The following is a 19704-nucleotide window of genomic DNA, read 5'->3' as shown; positions in this document are numbered from 1 at the left end:
TGATATTGAGTCTGAACTGGCCTGAGGAGACTCCCGAGTTTCTAACTTTTCACACACACATGCACGCACGTACGCACGCACGCACGCACGCACGCACGCACACATGCACACTAAGCTTTCAGCCTCATACACGTCCCATTGCAGTGGGGAGTCGCTTGATTGACAGATGATAATCCAAACCAACCTTGGGATTTTAAAACAAGCAGCAGATTAAAAGCTAATTTTCTCCACAGCAAGCCTTCAAACTAGATCAAGCCTGCTTAATACCAAAATAAACTCCAAGTCACAATTTCAGTCAATCATGCACGCGTCCATGACAACAGGGAAGCGAGTTGTCCCTCAAGAGAAGAGTCCCACGATGAGAGATGGCTATGTTTGGTGGTGGTGGTGGTGACCACCTGTGTGTGTGTGTGTGTGTGTGTGTGTGTGTGTGTGTGTGTGTGTGTGGAGCTGAGCGGTGACATACAGTACAGAAGATCCTTGATGGACAGCCGCCAACAGCCCCCTCCCCGAGCTGTCAGCGTCCCAGCCAGGATGGCACCGGTTAAGCCACACACAAACACACATACACACACACACAGCTATACAAAACACATACTACATAGCCATACGCACACACATAAATGAACACGGACAGGTACAGGCACAAAAATCCCCACATACACACACTCCCTGATGCCAACAAAAAAACAATTATGAACAATTGAGCATGAACAGACTACCACATACAAAGTTACCCTTGTGCACAAACACACTTACACGCATGCGCGCACACACACACACACACACACACACACCAAATGAAGCCCACTTCAAGACCACTGCATCAACTAATGTACTGATGTCATCGGAAAAAGAGGGAGCAATGTGGGCAGTATGGAAGGAGATGTGAAGTGTGTGTGTTTGTGTGTGCATAAGAGATCAGAGAAAGAAGGGGCTCAGGGCTCCATGGATGAGTGTTATTCCAGATGCTCCACCTAATCACCCCCACCCCCCCCACCCCACTCCCCTCCAACTCCACTCCCCAAAGGATTCTCATTTTTCAGCAGTCAAATAAGAAAGGGGGGGGCTGGTGTGTGTGTTTGTGTGTGTGTGTGTGTGTGTAGGGAGTAGTGAGGTGTGAGGTGAACATTTCTCGCGCTGCGGCAATATGAGACAGAGCAAAGAGTGACATATGAAGAGTCACCGCTCAGTGCTTACCGCATACCTAGTCGCATTTGTGAATCCCATGCGAGTGCCGCTCACTCTTGTGTGCGCATGTCCGCAGCCTTGCATGATGATCATTGCATGATCATTGCATGTACATTATCTCGCTCATACACTGTGCAGTCTGTGTACGTGGCTGTCAAGCGCGCCTGGTTATTTGGGTTTACCATGCACGTGTACGCGCACATGCACTCTGTGTGCTCTGTGCGTCACTGTGTATCGCAGCACAGATGCATTTTCATGTGTGAGAACCATTTGCATGCTGTTTGTCAGTGGGAGTACAGTCTGTTGGTTGCCCAGCCGGTCAGGGCTGTGATCACAAAGCCAGATGAAGCACTCTTAATAACAACCCGGTCCTAATGCCAGCATCTCGGAGAGAGTAGTAAATACTGAGAGGAGCCGAACCACCGCACAAACACAGGCTTTTTGGCAGTGCTCTTCGGCATAAAATGAAACCTAGCATGACGACAGGATAAAGAGTCGGGTGGATGCAGCTTCCCAGCCTGCACACTCTTCCATAATAATCCATCTATTCAAGTTTTGATGTCTTTTCATCTCATACCACGGGAATTCACACAAAACTGTGTATACCTTTTTTATTTTATTTTCGTTTGCTTGACCCGTTTTCCAAATATTCCCCAGAGTAATCTGGGGTATGGTTCTGACTGTACCCGAGGCTCATTTCAACCCACTGATTTAAGACGCCACGATAACCATTTACAGAGGACTTATAAATCAAGTAGCCAATCACTGAATTAAACAATAAATCCAACTGCTGTATATGCTGATTTCTCTTTCGACTTCCCTCTCTCTCTTCCTACACATCATCCTTTCCTCCTCCTTCCCCCTCCTCCTCTCCACTCCCTCGTTGCCTGGGCATCCTCCAGACAAAACGCCACCTGTGCTGGCTGGCAAGCCTTCCCTAAAAAGCCAGACGACTACCCTCCTCCCTCCCGTCCCACTCCTCCTCCACCCTCCTCCCTTCTGATGGCGTTGCTGTCTAGATTATGAATAATTAATCCGCACAGCCCAGATGAATTACACAGGGGCTCTAATCTGAATGCAAATATGTTTGTATTTGTGAATGGAGGAAAAAGAAAAAGGCAGGGCAGGGAGGGGGCACTGTGGTTAAAAGACAAGGGTAGGGTGTGTGTGTGCACGCATGCTAGTGTATGTGAGGCTATGCATGTGTGTGTATATGTTAGGATACGCATATATTTCTTGCAAAGCAGGCACGCAGCAGGTCGTCTGTCTGTTGCTCTAAGGCGGGTTTCTATGCTCTCTCTCTTCCAGCCTCAGTGGGCCTCCCTCTATCCTGCAGATGTTGACCTGAACAATAGCATGTCTTGCTTCACCGGTTTCAAGCACGCATAACCGGCATCTCCCTTATGCACAAATAAATACATGCATGTAATCAGGCAAACGCACACACGCGTATGCAAACACACAGACAGAAAAGGGGGTGCACAAATAGCGCGCAACACAAGAACACACACACAGACATGCACAGGGATTGGCTCAGCGGCTTGTTGTTTTGTTGCTACAACACATCTGGTCAAAACAAGCCCACAAGAGTGAGACACCATTAGAAAGTGAGGAGACGCCACCTTTTGCATCTGTTTCCCATCCAGTCCTCTGCAGAAAACAACTGACTTGATGCTTGTGGCTGAAATGAAGCTTGGCGTTTGCTTTAATGAAGGAGATTTTTTTGAGGGAAAAAAAAAATAATCGGATTAACGTTGTTTGACCGCTTCATGTGATTCTCAAACATCCTCAGGTTCCTCTCTTTTGTTTGACCCAAACACAAAACAGGTTTACAAATCATAAAACCTGCTGCGGCATTCTTTTGGCTGGGAATGTTCCCATAAAAGATCGTTGGTTAATATCATGACATACTTAAAATATATTTGGTCATAGGGAGCCATGTAAGGCAGTAGGATCGGAGGGGTCATATTTAGCAAGCAGCTCCTCGAAAGTTTCCATTATATGCCTGGCTGGTCCCGTGATCTGAGCGGCCGTGAGCGCAGAGGAGAGCTTACCTCTGCCAAGAGCCTGGACCAAGCCAGGATTCTCCCACATGCTCCCACTACCCCTGCACACACACAACAGGCTCCATGGTGGGCACTCTCTCCGGGTGATTTGACTCTGATCACTAACAGCAGGCCTGTCATTTCCAGGCACATCTCTGACACAGATGCCGACTTAAAACAGAGTGACTTTCAGTTGTAGGACATGAGGGAAAGTGTGTGTGTGTGTGTGTGTGTGTGTGTGTGTGTGTGTGTGTGTGTGTGTGTAGACGGAGGACAAATTAACAGCGCTGCAGAAATTAGCTGCAATGTCCCAGTCTCGGCGCTGCGGTCTTACTCAGCATGTTAAAGCTAATTCATGTCTCTCTGCAACACCGCTTGACAGTGATTCTGAGCGAACACACCGTAGGCCATAAAAAAACAGCGGGGAGAAGAGGGAGAGTGATAGAGTCGGAGAAGAAGGCGAGATGAAGAGAGAGTAAGGAAGGGAGAGAGAGAGAAATAAATAGACTGAGGTTGATGGAGGAAGAAGGAGAAAAAAAAGATGGAGAGATGGTCAGCCTAGGCCAAGCAGCTGTTTGGCAGCCTCTGCAGCAGAGTCGATCTGCCATGTTGACCTACAGGTCACAGGGTCAGTGGAGCAATGATCCCTGGTGGACAGACACACGCGCACACACACACACACACACACACACACACACACACACACACACACACACACACACACACACACACAATCTGATATCACCGTGTAAGGGCCCTGACACACCATCGGGCTGTCGGTGAGCATCTGTGACCCTAGTTTTGCGGTGTGTCCCACTAATCGGACCCCTGTTGGCAGCTTTTCGGCCGATTCAGCATGTTGAATCGGCGGAGCCCGTCGGTGAGAGAGATCACTCTGACTGGCTGTTAAGTTTAGCAAATCAGTGCTAAGCTAGCGAATCAGGGCCATCGGCTGTACTCTTTGTGGTGTGTTCAAGTGCTACTTTTTGGCCCTGGCGGCAGGCGACGTGAGGCGATGCAAGAGTTGGCCTTCGTCGCCACTAATTGGTCTGGTGTGTCTGGGCCCTGAGTGTTGTTCCCGGGACAACATAATTAATGTCACTTCAGGACCATCACTGCAGCGGACCAATCACATTGTTGAGATGTGGTGCTTTTGTGACACAGGGGAAAAGACTGGAAAAATACCAAAGCTAAACTAACATAACCTCAATCTAACCCTAACGTTACACTTACCTTACCCTTACCCTAACCGATAGCTAACCCATGCTAACCCACAACCATCTTCTCCCCCTCGCCCCCCAAGTCGTAAAAACACGACAGCCGACAGCACAACAATGTGATTGGTCAGTTGCAATGATGGTCCTTGAGCAACATTAATTATGATGTCATAGGAACAACACCAACAAGGCAATACAAACACACACACACACACACACACACACACACACACACACACACACACACACACACACACACACACACACACACACACACACACACACACACTACACATTCATAAAGACAATCGAATCCTTGACCAGAGCACTTAACCGTTATTACCCCATGACAGAACTGCATCTGGACAACCAGCCAAGAAAACAGCGATAAATTCCAAAATTGCTCAACTAAATCTCCTCCTGGACACAATAAAGCAAACTACATGGCATAAAGAAGCATATAATAATGAGGCTATAATGTGCTGTAAATACATTTGCCTTTGGGGAAGGCCATTTTGCAGGAAAAAAAAAGAAGCAAAATTTCAACCAAGAAACTGGAAATGAACCCCGTGCCTGCACAGCCACCCCAACGAGAAACTGAAAAAAGCAGCTAGTACTAATGGTAGCGTGCGAAAACGTTTTACAGTATAGATCAACATTATGTACAATCTGTATGTGGTGTCAAATGGCTGTGAAACCAAATACAGTGCATACGACAGGCCGTCTAAGGAGCCACCACTATAAGGAAACGGATTGGCTCCAATGTGGCATTTACAGATTGATTAAAATTCAAGATTCAGAGGACTCAAAAGGCCAAGACCATGTCTGTTGACAGGTGTGGCCTTCTCTGGCCTGCGCAGCTGAAAACACAGACCTCCTCAGAGAGCAAGATCAACACAATATTTATTGATCAAATAATTTCATTAAGTGCTACTAGTAACAATGCACAACTGCTATTTAAAAAGCAGTCTGTGTGGAATTCCCTTTGTTTGTAAATGGTGGCCATGGCCGGATATGATGGCACAGCCCTAACCCTGGGAAATCTCCCTTCCTTCACTATAATTTTCTTTCTCTCTCAAGGCCTAATCTCAACGGGAAGAGAGGGAAAGTTTTGGAAAGGGAATGACAGAAGAAGAATTTAAATGCAAAAGATACAGAATAGGACGGGCATCCGGGTGGCGTAGTGGTCTATTCCGTTGCCCACCAACACAGGAATCCCGGTTCAAATCCCTGTATTGCCTCATGCTTGGTCGGGCGTCCCTACAGACACAATTGATTGTGTCTGCAGGTGGGAAGCCAAATGTGGGTATGTGTCCTGGTTGCTGCACTAGCGCCTCTTCTGGTTGGTCGGGGTGCCTGTTCAGGGGGGAGGGGAATAGCGTGATCCTCCCATGTGCTACGTCCCCCTGGCGAAACTCCTCACTGTCAGGTGAAAAGAAGCGGCTGGCAACGCCACATGAATCGGAAGAGGCATGTGGTAGTCTGCAGCCCTCCCCGACTTGGCAGAGGGGGTGGAGCAGCGACCAGGATGGCTCGGAAGAGTGGGGTAATTGGCCGGATACAATTGGGGAGAAAAGGGGGGAGGGGAAATCATACAGAATAGGGAACATGGAACTGAAAAAAAAGGAACGAAAGACAGAAACAAAGGGAAAAAAGGGATTGGAGGTGAGAAACTGATGAAAATAGAAGATGAGGAAGAAAAAACGATGGCAGTTGGATGCAAAATTTGAGGACGCTGAAGGTTTGGTCAAAACAGGAGGTGGAGAGAAGGCTAAAAAAAGTAGGATATTGAATTTCCAGCCCAATTAAAGAGAATACTATGCCCTTTCTGGTCAACCATGCAGAAATATTTAATTACAAAACCAATTACTGGTGGCGAATGCATCTGACACAACCATCCCCCCAAGCAGAACAGGGCATTTTCATGAGGTGACATGGAGGGAAAGAGGGGAGGTCATGAGGCATTGTGGGCAAAGAGAGGTAAACAGAAAATTAAGGCCTGGGTGATTATTAAAGAACAACTACATCTTACACTACTTTTGGATTTGCCTACCATCAAAAGGTGAAATACCACAATGACCACATTTCCGTCCAGCTTTTTTCATGTGAATTTTGCTGTTCCAAATAAAAAGTCTTGATGAAAATGGCAAACATCAAATAAAATCCCCACATCAAAGTTTACATGCTCACTTGAGATGGATAGAGTTCTTATGTTGGCAAAAAGAAAGGTGCTACATTGCAGTGAAACGCGATAGCTGAATAAAAAGATAAAATATGAATAGAATTTCACCACATGATCCAAGTTTTCTAAATCTTAACGTGTTCATCTTTCTTGTGGGTATCAAAGTATGGACATAGTATGACATAGGAAACGTAAAACTACATTCAAGGTTTTATTCGCTTGGATAAAGGCTGGATGGGTTTGGTACTTGTGATGTTAGCATAGCAGGATAAACACAGCTGCAGCTAATACAGTAATTGATGGGTCCGTTTGACTGAGGTGTGACCATGAGCAAGTATTGACTACAGTCAACAGTTTAGTCAGTGCTAGCTCATAAAAACAGCTATATCAAACAGACCCATCATTCATTTTATTTTCTGTAGCTGTGTTTATCCTGTTATGCTTACATCACTTGGTCCCAAGATTAGCTCAGCAATTTATAGATAGTGGCAAACTCACATAAGTGATATAAGGTTTAGTTGCTTTTAAAACACAGAGGTTTTCTATAGTTTGTGTAGATCAGAATCAGAAATTCTTTTATTGCCATGTGCATTACATGCACTAGGAATAAACCCTGGCATTGTTGGTACAGAGATCTAACTAAAACAAAGTAAAAACTAGAAGAGTGCACCCAGTAGAGTGCAGATCTCCACCATGCATATCGCCCCTTCTCCAGCGCTCAGACCTGTTGACAAACCAGCCGAGGCGTTAGCACTCAATTACGGGGTAAAACATGTTTTTCAAAGGTTTTGAATCACTGCAACCATGAGAGGTCCTTGATCATACAGTCATAACTGTGCACAAAAATTATTAGGCTGACAGGTCCAGTAGTATGTGAGATTAGCAATGGACAGATACACACACACGTGGACAGAAAAACCAGTGTTTTTCCTGCCATCATAAGACTTTTGCACAGCGCCCGAGTCAATTGAACAAAAATATGGGGGGTAAAAAGTTTTTAATATGCAGCGCTCAAGCTAAAAAATCTACCTAATGAAAGCATTTTGCCTGTTAGTCTGTGGATGTGCAGCCTCGGACCGTCGCACAAATGCAACCAAATCTAATATGAATTTGCACTTTCCAGAAAGAAAAGGTTTGCGATGCAACCATTTTGGTCTAATCCTAATCCTGTCTTTATTTTCACAATACAATAATATAACAATGTGGGTAAAATCACAGAAAGTTTAATCAGTTCACCTGGCCTCTTCAGTGACCTCTTCAGTCTCCTGAAGACCCCTGAGTCTCCTGGGACTGAAGAGGTCACTTCGATGAGTGATGAAACATTTCTCTCAATAAATGTTGTGTCCACATGAACTGATCCAACTTTCTGTGATTTCCTTACCTGGATTATTGAGCATGCATAAAGACAATGTGGGTAAACCGTTTACTCTCGCGCATGCGCAACTCACATCTACGGTTGACTCAGATTGGGTAGCGACAAGAATATGCAACACTTCCTGTTTTGACGGCAACTTAAGAAGACGTCGTTCCTTTATTCAGGTTTTTTTTATGATAAAAATTCTTTTAATAACTTTTGATCATGTCGCTGCCCAATCAGTCAACCGCAGATGTGAGTCGCGCATGTGCACGGTTGACTCGGATTGGAGCAATGACAGCGTTGGTCGATTGAGCTAGAGAGTGAATGAAGAGAGGAAGTAGCGATAGCGAGAACAAACGCTTTTCGAAGGTTTTCAATCACCGCAACCACAAGAGGTTCTTGATCATACGGTCATACTGTGCACAAAACAAATTCAGGCTTAAAGGTCCAGTAGTTTGCAAGATTAGCTGCAAGATTAGCCTAGAGTTTGCAAGATTAGCCTAGAGAGCGAATGAAGAGAGGAAGTGGCGATAGCGAGAACAAACGTTTTTTGAAGGTTTTGAATCACCGCAACCACAAGAGGTTCTTGATCATACGGTCATACTGTGCACAAAACAAATTTAGGCTGATAGGTCCAGTAGTTTGCAAGATTAGCTGCACACACACATACGCGTGACCAAACACATAATCCCCTCCAGGCAGATAGCCCGGAGGGGCTAATAAAATAGATGTGTGACAGCATGACAGAAAGCGAGGCAATATTAGAGAGAGAGAGAGCAATAATCATGTGTATCTGAGCATAAGGGTGTGTGAACACACTTACATGTAGGTAAGAGCCCAGCTATATGTGTCCGTGTGTGTGTGTGTGTGTGTGTGTGTGTGTGTGTGTGTGTGTGTGTGTGTGTGTGTGTGTGCACCCATGTTTGCAAGCCTGTGCACTAGCACATCCATTCAAATGTGTGTGCGTTAGGCCCAGAGGGCCCACTGAGAGGACCTGGCATTGCTCTTATCTCCCTCACATTGCCATGTGACTCACAGCATTACCAGGCAGCACAGTCATTAGGGGCAGGAAGACCTTTCATATCTCAGTGTGCCCCACAGCTCTCCTCGGGGCCAACCAAATGGGACCAACACCCCTCCCTCTCCTCTCCTCCCCTGGATTCTTCTGAATCCTCTGCACTGCCAGTCTTGTCTGTCACACATCCCTCTTCTCTCTTCTTCTCCCCGCTGGCCCCCTCTCTCATTCCTTTTCATTCCTCCTCTATCCATTGCAACTTCCTCTGTCCCTCTCTATCCTCCTCTGGTCTCATTTCACCCGCTCTCCCTCCTCCTGCTCTCACCCAAGCTTTTTGTCTCTGTCCCTCTATTCCCCATTGTGTCTTTGTCTGGCAGTGTCTCACACAGATTTAATGTCAGGTATTCTTTCGGTGTGTAAAGTAAGTCGTTTTTTTCTGTGCCTTTGGGGTATACATTCAATGCTATGCCTTACCCTCACCCCCAGATAAATACACACTGGTGGAGACACACACATACACATAAATACACAGACACACAAAGCGAGAGACACACACTAACACGCAAAGATACACACACGTGCACACACACACACTGAATAAAGGTTGTTTGTGTGTGACAGATAGGAACTGGGGATGGGCGTGTGGGAGATAGCAGAGGTATTCATGCATGGGCTGTTGGCCACAGGGAGGTTTCGGCCCAACTCAGCTGTACTACCTTGATTTTGCAACGCCCCCCTCCATTTTGTGAGGCCATATGCTGTAACCTGAAGTCATGATGTTGAAACAGTGTCCACGCACAGGAGGAACAGGTCTCTCTTCTGGATGACTCTGTGTGTGTGTGTGTGTGTGTGTGTGTATGTATTTCAATTATGGGAATGAGTGTCTGCACACGTGATGGGTAGAATAAGAAATGAAGAGTGCAATGACACATCGTCGTCTCCCTCCATACCACTTCAGGCTGTGCCAGCAGGCATGCCAGTCAAATGACTCACGATGAAACACCTGCCCCAGAGGTTTAACTCAAGGCTTTAAGAGAGACATACTTCATATGTGTGAGTGTGCCTGTGGTAGTCTGTGTATGCGCATGTGTGTGTTTAAAAGTCAGTTTATTAAATTATACATTTGAGAGAAGATGTTACCGTGCATGTATGAAAGAGAAAAAGACAGACAGCATTGTCTCACTTCATGCTTCCCCTTCATCCTGCAGATCCTGATGTCATTCTTGTTGGATTCCCATGTTCTTTTCTGCACATCAAAGACACAAGACAACACACACAAACACACACATGCACGCACACATAGTTAGTTAGTTACACTTGTGTTTTACAGTACATTACTTTTTTTTTCTTTTGATTCCCCCCCTTTTTCTCCCCAATTGTATGCGGCCAATTATCCCACTCTTCTGAGCGGTCCTGGTCGCTGCTCTACCCCCTCTGCCGATCCAGGGAGGGCTGCAGACTACCACATGCCTCCTCCGATACATGTGGAGTCGCCAGCTGCTTCTTTTCACCTGACAGTGAGTAGTTTTGCTAGGAGGATGTAGCGTGTGGGAGGATCACGCTATTCCCCCCCTGAACAGGCACCCCGACCGACCAGAAGAGGCACTACTGCAGCGACCAGGACACATACCCACATCTGGCTTCCCACCTGCAGATATGGCCAATTGTGTCTGTAGGGACACCCGACCAAGCCAGAAGCAACACGGGGCTTCGAACCAGTGACCCTTGTGTTGGTGGGCCACGGAATAGACCACCACGCCACCCGGACGCCTGTACATTACAGTTTGGGCACTGGGCTGACAAGCTTTTCCAGAACAACTGACAATGAATTCAGTACCATTCAACATTAGAATACGTTTCAATTAACTCGGCACCGAAGTTACAAGCAACCGATAAAGTCTTTTGGAGGAGAGAGGGATTTGGCACAGTCTGATGACAATCACGTTCACCTGATGGTGTAAACAATATCGGCGGCTGCTCCTGCATTCTTTACCTTGCTGTAGAACATCTCATCTCCTGCCACGTTGTCCAATTCCACACGAAACAAGTCATCTCTGGCACACACAAATCAAGAGAGAGAAAGCAATGGAGAGAAGGTGGAGGGGGTGGGTGGTGGGGGGAGTAGAGAGTGAAATGGGAAAGAGAAAGGATGAGTTGGGGATAAGATAGTTGCAATGGCAGCCAGCCAACACAGCACTATCTAAAGATGAAGGTAAGGCAAGACACTGCACTCAGCAGTACCGCGAACACGAGTTCTATAGCAAAAGTACAGCACACACATTATTGCTAATTCAGGATGGTTGAGTCAGTGCGGATCTGTGGATGAAACCTCAGGGCGAATTTGAATCCTTAGCCCAACTAAGTCAGCTGTACACTGAATTTCTGCAGTTTGACTACTAAATAATTCCACAGCATATGCATATATTTCTGTGTGTGGCTTTGTAACATGTCGCTATTTGTTCATTTGGAGTAGATCGGACCAAAGGAGGGAAAGAAGCAACTCTGCAAGATGTCTCCCCACAAAAAATGGATGAGAAATGGAAATGGACTGTATAATGATGTCTCGCATTTCACCTCGTATTTTTGTGTCCTCTCATTAGAACTGACTAGCTGCATTACATTTGCTGCAAGGCCTGAATTCTTCTTATCAGTCTTATTTGAAAGGCTGAAAATCGAATTAACGGACGGATGATTTAAACAAGTTGTTACGCTGGCTGCTAAATCCCCACAAACTGCCTACACATGGTCCAAAAAGCTAACATCATGCATGTATTCATGTGGTTCCAAGCACCACACACCACTGCTGTCTCCCGCTCTTAACGTGTTAGTAATTCTGTGGTAACCTTGGAGTGCCTGGGGTGCGCCTACTGGATGAGAGTTGGGTTAGGCAGCCATAAGGAGGCAACTAACAGCTGACGTTTGCATATTGATCAAGGACTTGGTATCTGCTGGAGGGGATCTGCAGCACAGGCTCAGACTAAGTAGTGTAGGCCTCTTCTTTTTCTTTTTTTTTGCACAGCAGGCTCTGAATGGTCTAATCTGTAAATCTGCCATAGCTCTGTTATTGCAGCGCCATCGATCTTATCTCTGAGATTCGGCTCTGCTTCCCATCTGCGCTGTGCGTTCTCTCTTGCCTGTTTGCCTCTGCCTCTTTCATCGACAGAGGGAGGGATTTGTTGCGTGCGTGTTTACACGCGTGTCATACGCACGGGCATCCACACTGACGTTTTTGCACGTTTGGTGTGTGTGTGTGTGTGTGTGTGTGTGTTTGCAGCGCTACCCGAAGGAAGAGCGTGCTAGCGTTTAACGGGAGAACGGGTACAGATGAACACCACCAAGCTCGGTTTGTTCCTTGCTTGAATAATTTACTCACGCTTTCCTCTCGGTTTGCTAAAAAGATTCCGCGCTCTTAGTTAACCTCACAGAACAGGACAGTGGCTAAGTGGCAGAGGGAGATGGAAATCACCGTGCACTTGCTTGGCGCTTCCCTGCTTAACGGGTCAGAGTTCAAGTGTTCTCCAAACAGCGGAGTGCACGGCAGGGCGAGGCGTCATCTTATCCCGACTACTTCAGCCTGTCTTCGTATTAACATAATGAAGTACAGCAACAGGCCTCCTAGTCGAGGTGGCTGGCAGCCAGCACTGTTGCCTCTGCTCCAGCTGAGGGGTGTGGCGCTGGGGGGTTTATTTATCAGACTGCCTCTCTTGCTCACTTTATCTTTTCCTCTCACTCTGCTTCAGGTTGTTTGAGAGATGAAAAGCTCGAGGCCTGCGTGTTTGTTTGGGTGTTGATGTCTGCAGGTGTTTTTTTTTTTTGACTGTGTGCGGACAGGATGTGGGTTGTGTTCAGAGTCTGAGGTGAGAATTCTTCCCACTGTGGCAGTAGGAGATAGAGCATGGAAAGACATATCAACTATGTGTGTTTCCCCAAGAGAGATTTTATCACTGTTTATGTTGCAGCACATGCACACCTCAGGTTACACCATGAATTGGACTGTGTACTGGGTAGCTGTTTTTTTTTTTTTTTGGCTATTTCTTGTTTCGCACCTTAGACTCCCCTGACCCAGATAACACAGGAAATGTGAACTCAACTTATCCTGTAGTTCTGAATTTGCCAATGCATGAACCGTCTCTTTTTAGTGTTTTAAAACTACAGCAGACTCGATGTCCATCCATCCATCCATCCATTATCCAAACTGCTTATCCTGCTCTCAGGGTTGCGGGGATGCTGGAGCCTATCCCAGCAGTCATTGGGCGGCAGGCGGGGAGACACCCTGGACAGGCTGCCAGACCATCACAGGGCCGACACACACACACACACACACACACACACACACACACACACACACACACACACACACACACACACACACACACACTCGCACCTAGGGACAATTTAGTATGGCTGATTCACCTGACCTACATGTCTTGGACTGTGGGAGGAAACCGGAGCACCCAGAGGAAACACACACAGACACGGGCAGAACGGGCAAACTCCACACAGAGGATGACCCGGGATGACCCCCAAGGTTGAACTACCCTGGGGCTCACACCCATGACCTTCTTGCTATGAGGCGACCGCGCTAACCACTGCGCCACCGAGCCGCTCAGACTTGATGTCAAGACCTCTAAATCTGCCAACTTTTTCTAACATTTTTCTTCAGCCCCTGGAAAAGTCTTCCCAATTTTTGTCAGGATGTGTCTTATTGTGGCTGTTGAGCATTAGTATTAACATTGCTGAGCCTTTTTGGCGACTTTGCAGACAACGCTGTACAAAGAGATGAAACCAACAGAGAAAGCTTTGGGCTGACCCGTTAGAGACTCTGACATTTCTGCTGACTGAGGGAAAGCGGTCCGTAGCATGTTTGTCTGCTGTGTTTGCACTCATGAGCTTTTCAAAGTTTGTGTGGGAATGAGCCTCTCTACAGGTGTGGGCTTTGAGTATATTCATCTTTGTGTGTGTCCATGCCTCCCAAAATCAACTTGCTAAAGTGTCTGCGTGCAGGCTAAACTCTTCTCTCAGTTCCTACCCTGCTGATTACGTGCCAGCTGTAATGTACTCAAAGACTTCAGACCTCCTATTAATTGCCTACCTTGACTGAGCATTTGCTCAGTCTGTCTGTCTGTGGTGAGGCATTTGACCGTGCTGACACCCTTGCATGACCTCTGAGGTCAGTGTCTATGGCTGTTTCGGCCAAACAACAGTCGACCTGGCGGTAAATCAACATGGTTTCCCTTTCCAGTGAATGGGATGTGTAAATATACACACACGCACACACACACACACACACACACACACACACACACACACACACACACACACACACACACACACGCAAGCACGCACATATACAGATGGCAAAATCCTCTTATGCTTTTTCACAATTGGAACAATTAATCAAGAGTTGGCTGCATTCCTTGGGTCATCTTGTCTATGGGTAAATATTCGCCAATTGGTTTATATTTGTGTGGATTAGCCCTTTGGAGCTGATTGAGAGGCGAAGACCACCACATCCGCAGCTGCTCGTTTCAACAGAGCCGGAGTGAGGCTTAACACAGCAAGGTGCTTACTCCATCTGCCACCAGCCAAACACAGTTTTATTTTCCTTTAGCAAGGACAGGAGGAGGACAGACTGGGGTAGCTGTTCTCAGCAGGTGCTCGGGGCAGGGATTTAGCAGTGCTTGCAGTCTGAGGAGCAGCTATGCTAATGGTGACGGGATTTAAAGATGAGTGAGGCCCCTTATCAGGCCCGGCACTCTGTAGGAGCTTTCTGCAGCCTTACCTGCTGCCACAGAGGTACTCAGAGTTTATACCTTTTAAGTCTCTGTCTGTCTGTCTGTCTGTCTGTCTCTCTCCCCCACCCCCCTCCCCTCCTCTCCTCTCTCTCCCTCTCTCTCTCTGCCTCCCTCTCGCATGCAAATGAGACCTATGAACACAAACACGCACAAACACACACACACACACACTGTATGTCATGTGCACTGTAGCACAGACACCCCCAAATGCACACACACAAATACACAGGCACACAGATTTATTTATTTTTTCTAGTCAGATAATTTCTGTCAGGGAGCCACAAACACCACTATTAGCCACCACATGTCAAGAAATATATAAATACCCTCTATGCACTGTCGTCTTGCTCTCTTTCTTTCTCTCTCCCCATGTGTCCCTCCCCTCGCTCACCACTTCGACTGTCAGTCCAGCATTTCATTATGGTCGGGGCTGGCTGAGACATTCTTATCAGTTTACCTTTCCTATTCAGCAGCACTGTCTGTGGCTGCAAATTTAAATAAACAGCTGTCACACTGTTTCACAGCTCTTGTTATATTTTATAACTAGCCAGCAGTCAACAGTAGCAGCGATTGTCTGTGGGGGCAGTATTTCATTATAAGGCCGCTGGTGTGTCTAAGTATATACTTGTGTGTGTGTGTGTGTTTAAACTACTCGGGGCAGGCAGAATGGCTGAAGCCACGTTTTACGCTTTGATATATTTACAACTAGGCCTGGTGAGGTTAGACCAGCGAGGGGCCAGAGTCCGGGTCATTTCCTGGACCAATATGAGGTCTCTTATTGGAAAGCCCTTCAAATCCTCAATGAGAATGCCACTTCAGCAAATAACCAGTGCCATATGTGGACCCTGGCCGTATCCCCAACTTTCGCTTGTTTCCAGCTAAATTGATTCTTTGGACAGCCTGGACAGTAAATCCTGGTGCTGCATGCTTCATGTTAGCTCTGTCTATTTCAGGTTGGCTCCTCAATGGCTCCTGCAGATGTCAAATGTGGCCCTACTGTTTTAACCTAACGAAGCTGAGCAAGCCCTCCTTGCCTAGACCTCTGTGACCCCACCAGTCTACTGTCTGTCTTGGATCAGCACATTCACAAGCAATCTTCCTCCACAGTACAAAAAAAAACCTATCTCAAGCCAAGCTTGTGCAACAGCTTCACATTTTTAAATGACTGGCAACTTTGTGCAACAATGAAGGAATGAAACAATGAAAACAAACCACATGTATTTTAGGGATTGTATTGGTTTCTTGCTGGTAGGGATTTTAAATGGAACTGAGACGCTTCTCGTATGCATCATGGACAATGGTTTGTACTGAATTCTGTACTATCCACTATGCTAAATCTACCTACAGCCGAACTATGTGATGAATTCATTGGAGGCTCAGGTACCTCTAAGCCACACGGGAAGTGGATAATGTTGCCTAGCAACAAATATAGTTCATGGAGACAAACAAGTTAATATTGAGGACAGGATTCTGAAAAATGTATATGGTGTTGTTTGTGTGTGTGTGTGTGTGTGTGTGTGTGTATTTTGTATGTTTTTATGCATTTGAGTGTGTATGTGTGTGTTTGTACCTGGCTCCAATGTAGAGTGTGCGGTTGACTTGAAGGACCCTCTGGATGTGCAGCGGCTCTTGTCTCAACCATGTTCTATGGGGTCGACCCAGAAACACCGGGTATCGCCTGACCACTGAGACCGAGAGAGACAGAGAAAGAGAGAGACAAACAGAGTCATACATGAAGACTGATCCTACACTGGAGGTCCATGACAAAACACTGACTAAGTGTACCTGTCAAGGCCTGTTTCTACTGGCCTTCACAGGTACATCTGGCTGTACAGAGAGAACCAGTTTTTTCCATTAGCACTCTTTAGCCGTTGTGTGCTGTGATGAATTGTGTGTTATCACACACTCACAGTGGGATATTCCCACACCTGCCAGAATCGTGCGGTGCTGCTGAGGTCTTGCTTGTGAGCCGGGCCAAAGTGCGACAGTGCTCGCCGTCAACCGTCCTGTGTCAACGTCAAGACATGTCGTCATTCAGTCGACAGGAAGATGGAAAGTGCTCACATTTAGGACAATGCTACGCTTGGCATGCCAAAGTTTTGCTTTGTATTTGCTAATCTGCCTCCAATTCGTTGTCCAGCACCATGTCTCATTTATATAAAGAACACGACTAGCTCAAAACCTAGTATATGGTTGGAACGTGTATGGTCAATGTTCGAAATTGTGGCTGTTTTGTTACAGGGATGGTCAGTGGTAGTGTCTATAACGTGAATTCCTGGATATTAAATGTTCATCTGCAATTTTCTGTAATGATCCCAGTAATATTTGTTGTTAAAGTGTACTTAAGTAGCATTGCATATGACATGGTTAAGCTACATTCGAGTAAATAAAAGGGTTATAAATGCAGTTGCAAGAACAATCCTTTCCACTCATATCTTGGGATTTTTATTTGAAAGAGAACTTAATTTAATTCGCTAAATTTACTTAATTTAACTAACTTAACTTGATTTAACTTTAACTTTATATTAATTAGCTTGTGGCGGACACTAGGGGCTATGCCTCTCACCCAGCAGGACTGTGAGCTGGGGGCGTGGTTTACGTTCCCAGGCTCGCCGGGGCGCGATATTATGAACCCTACATAGCCCTCGCCAAAATCCCGTACCCTGTCCCAAATCTCGCGAACGGACGCCGGATTTCCGCTGCGTTGCTAAGGAAACAATCAACTATCAACTCGGTGCGAAGCAAAGCTAACGTTAGCTACCTTCAATTTTGGTCGCCAAAGTTAGTAAATTTCTCCCCCTAGTGGCAAAATAATAATTAAAATGGCAGTCTTATGTGCTCTCCTCTGTTCATGATCCTCATTGCTCATTGAAACTTGAGTAGTTTCGATGTCTGATACTTCATTACTTTTACCCAAGTAGCCTATAGCTTTTCAGCAGGCCTTCTTTATACAACACTGTGCACTATACACTATAGGCCTAGGCTAATAGTAGAAAATGTAAACTTTCTGGTAAATGAAGTGAAAGACATGACTAGGATGTTTGTCTTATGATTTAAGTGTTTGCCCTGAAAACGAAATTAAGCAGGAAGTCTAGATTATTTTTGGTTTTGATTAAAAATAATCAAAATATTAAGTTACATAACTTGTGAATCGTCTAAAAAGTGAACCATGGGGTTGAAATTATGATTGTGAGGGAAAGAATAGCCTTAAGTTGACTAACCTAACAATTTTAGGTTACAAGGTCTGCCTCTGCTCCTTGGATACGTTATTGGTATTATATTAATGTTGATTGTGGATAACTTAGACAGGTTAAATTGTGGGTGTACAGCGTTTCCTTGATGAGCGCTAACCCCATAACAACATATTTTCGCGTTGCTACGGTGGCGCACACGTGACAAAGCCAGAAACGGGATTTTGGCGAGGCCTATGTAGGGTTCATAATATCGCCGCCGGGGCAGGGTTGTTCCTGCTGCAGTTGGTTTTTGGAGTTGAGGAATAAACATCAAACTCGCCTTGGTCTCATGTGTTTTTCCTCATTCCTGCCACATTGGTGACCCCGAATTGAACATGTTTGGAGCAGAAGATGTGTGTGAATCCACTTCGGCCACGCCGCCCCAACTCTCACAGCCGGCCGTTCTCGCCGCGGCTGTGAAGCTCCCAGAGTTCTGGCAGAGCGACCCGGCCTCGTGGTTCCAGCATGTCGAGGCGCTGTTCCACCTGCGTGGAATCTCCGCGGACGACTCCAGATACTATCTGGTCGTCGCTGCGCTGGATCAGCAGTCCACACGCCGGGCCATGCAGCTGTTGCGCGCCCCTCCGCAACACGATAAATACGTCGCCCTCAAACATCTTCTGCTCCGGAGGTACAGCCTATCTGCCGCAGAGAGGGCAGAATCCTTTCCCTATCCGGTTTGGGCGACGGGACGGCTGTGGATCTCATGGACAATATGCTGTCGCTGCTAGGCTCGGACGAAGGTGGGTTCCTTTTCCCGCACGTTTTCTTTCGCCAGCTCCCGTCTCCTGTGCGCGCGGCTTTGGCTAACTCCCCGTGTCTGGCCGCTGGTGACTGCCGAGGTTTGGCTGAGGAGGCCGATCGGGTGCTGCTGGCTACCAGACGGTTCTCTGTGCAGAGTGTGGCATCGGAGCCTCTGCAGCCGACGTCGGAGGACGCGGACCCGGCAGTGATGGTTGGAGTGACTGCCCGGAGACGGCGCGGGAGAGGCCTCTGTTTCTTCCACCAGCGGTTCGGCGGCAAGGCGAGGCGCTGCGTCCCTCCGTGCACGTTTGAGGCGGCGGGAAACTCCAGGGCCAGCGCTCAGTAGCAGCTGTCGGCGCTGGCAGACGTAGTGAGCTGCTCTTCATTAAGGACACGATGTCAGGAAGACGGTTTCTGGTGGACTCAGGCTCGCAAAAGAGCCTACTCCCTCCTGCTAAGACAGACAGGTCGGCCGAAGGCGGCGGCCCACAGTTAAGTGCAGCTAACGGTTCGTCCATTGCGATGTTTGGCACAAGGTTGGTGACTGTTTGCTTCCACGGGCGCCATTTTGAGTGGGACTTTGTAGTGGCCGCCATTACTGTTCCTATTATCGGCGCGGATTTTCTGTGTGCGAATGGTCTGCTGGTCGATGTTGCAAACCGCCGTTTAATTGATGCTGTGTCTTTCGCCACTGTTCCGTGCGAGACAGGGGGAGCCGGGCCGTTAACACACGCTAACTTTTTAGCATTAGGGGATGTTTTTCAGCGCTTGCTGGCGGATTTTCCATCGGTGACTACGCCTGCCTTTTCCACCGCGGTTACTAAACACGGGGTAGAACACTTCATTCCCACGGTGGGACCGCCAGTTTTTGCGCGCGCGCGGCGCCTCGACGCGGTAAAATTGGCTATAGCTAAGGAGGAGTTCG

General features: G+C 47.0%; 1 protein-coding gene across 1 annotated transcript in view; it reads right to left on the bottom strand.

Annotated features, from left to right (window-relative positions):
- sema6bb (sema domain, transmembrane domain (TM), and cytoplasmic domain, (semaphorin) 6Bb) overlaps positions 1–19704 on the bottom strand; it is a 171025-nt gene that overhangs the window by 65169 nt on the left and 86152 nt on the right. The window contains exons 3-5 of the mRNA XM_056276002.1: positions 16373–16487; positions 11001–11061; positions 10191–10253 (exon numbers count right to left, since the gene is read on the bottom strand). Of these exons, the coding sequence (XP_056131977.1) occupies positions 10191–10253; positions 11001–11061; positions 16373–16487 (239 nt within the window). The remainder of the gene's footprint in view (positions 1–10190; positions 10254–11000; positions 11062–16372; positions 16488–19704) is intronic.

This window comes from Lampris incognitus, chromosome 3 (genome assembly GCF_029633865.1).
Source record: "Lampris incognitus isolate fLamInc1 chromosome 3, fLamInc1.hap2, whole genome shotgun sequence".
In the NCBI taxonomy this organism is placed as follows: Eukaryota; Metazoa; Chordata; class Actinopteri; order Lampriformes; family Lampridae; genus Lampris; species Lampris incognitus.
This window is presented reverse-complemented; position numbering and strand designations above follow the sequence as displayed.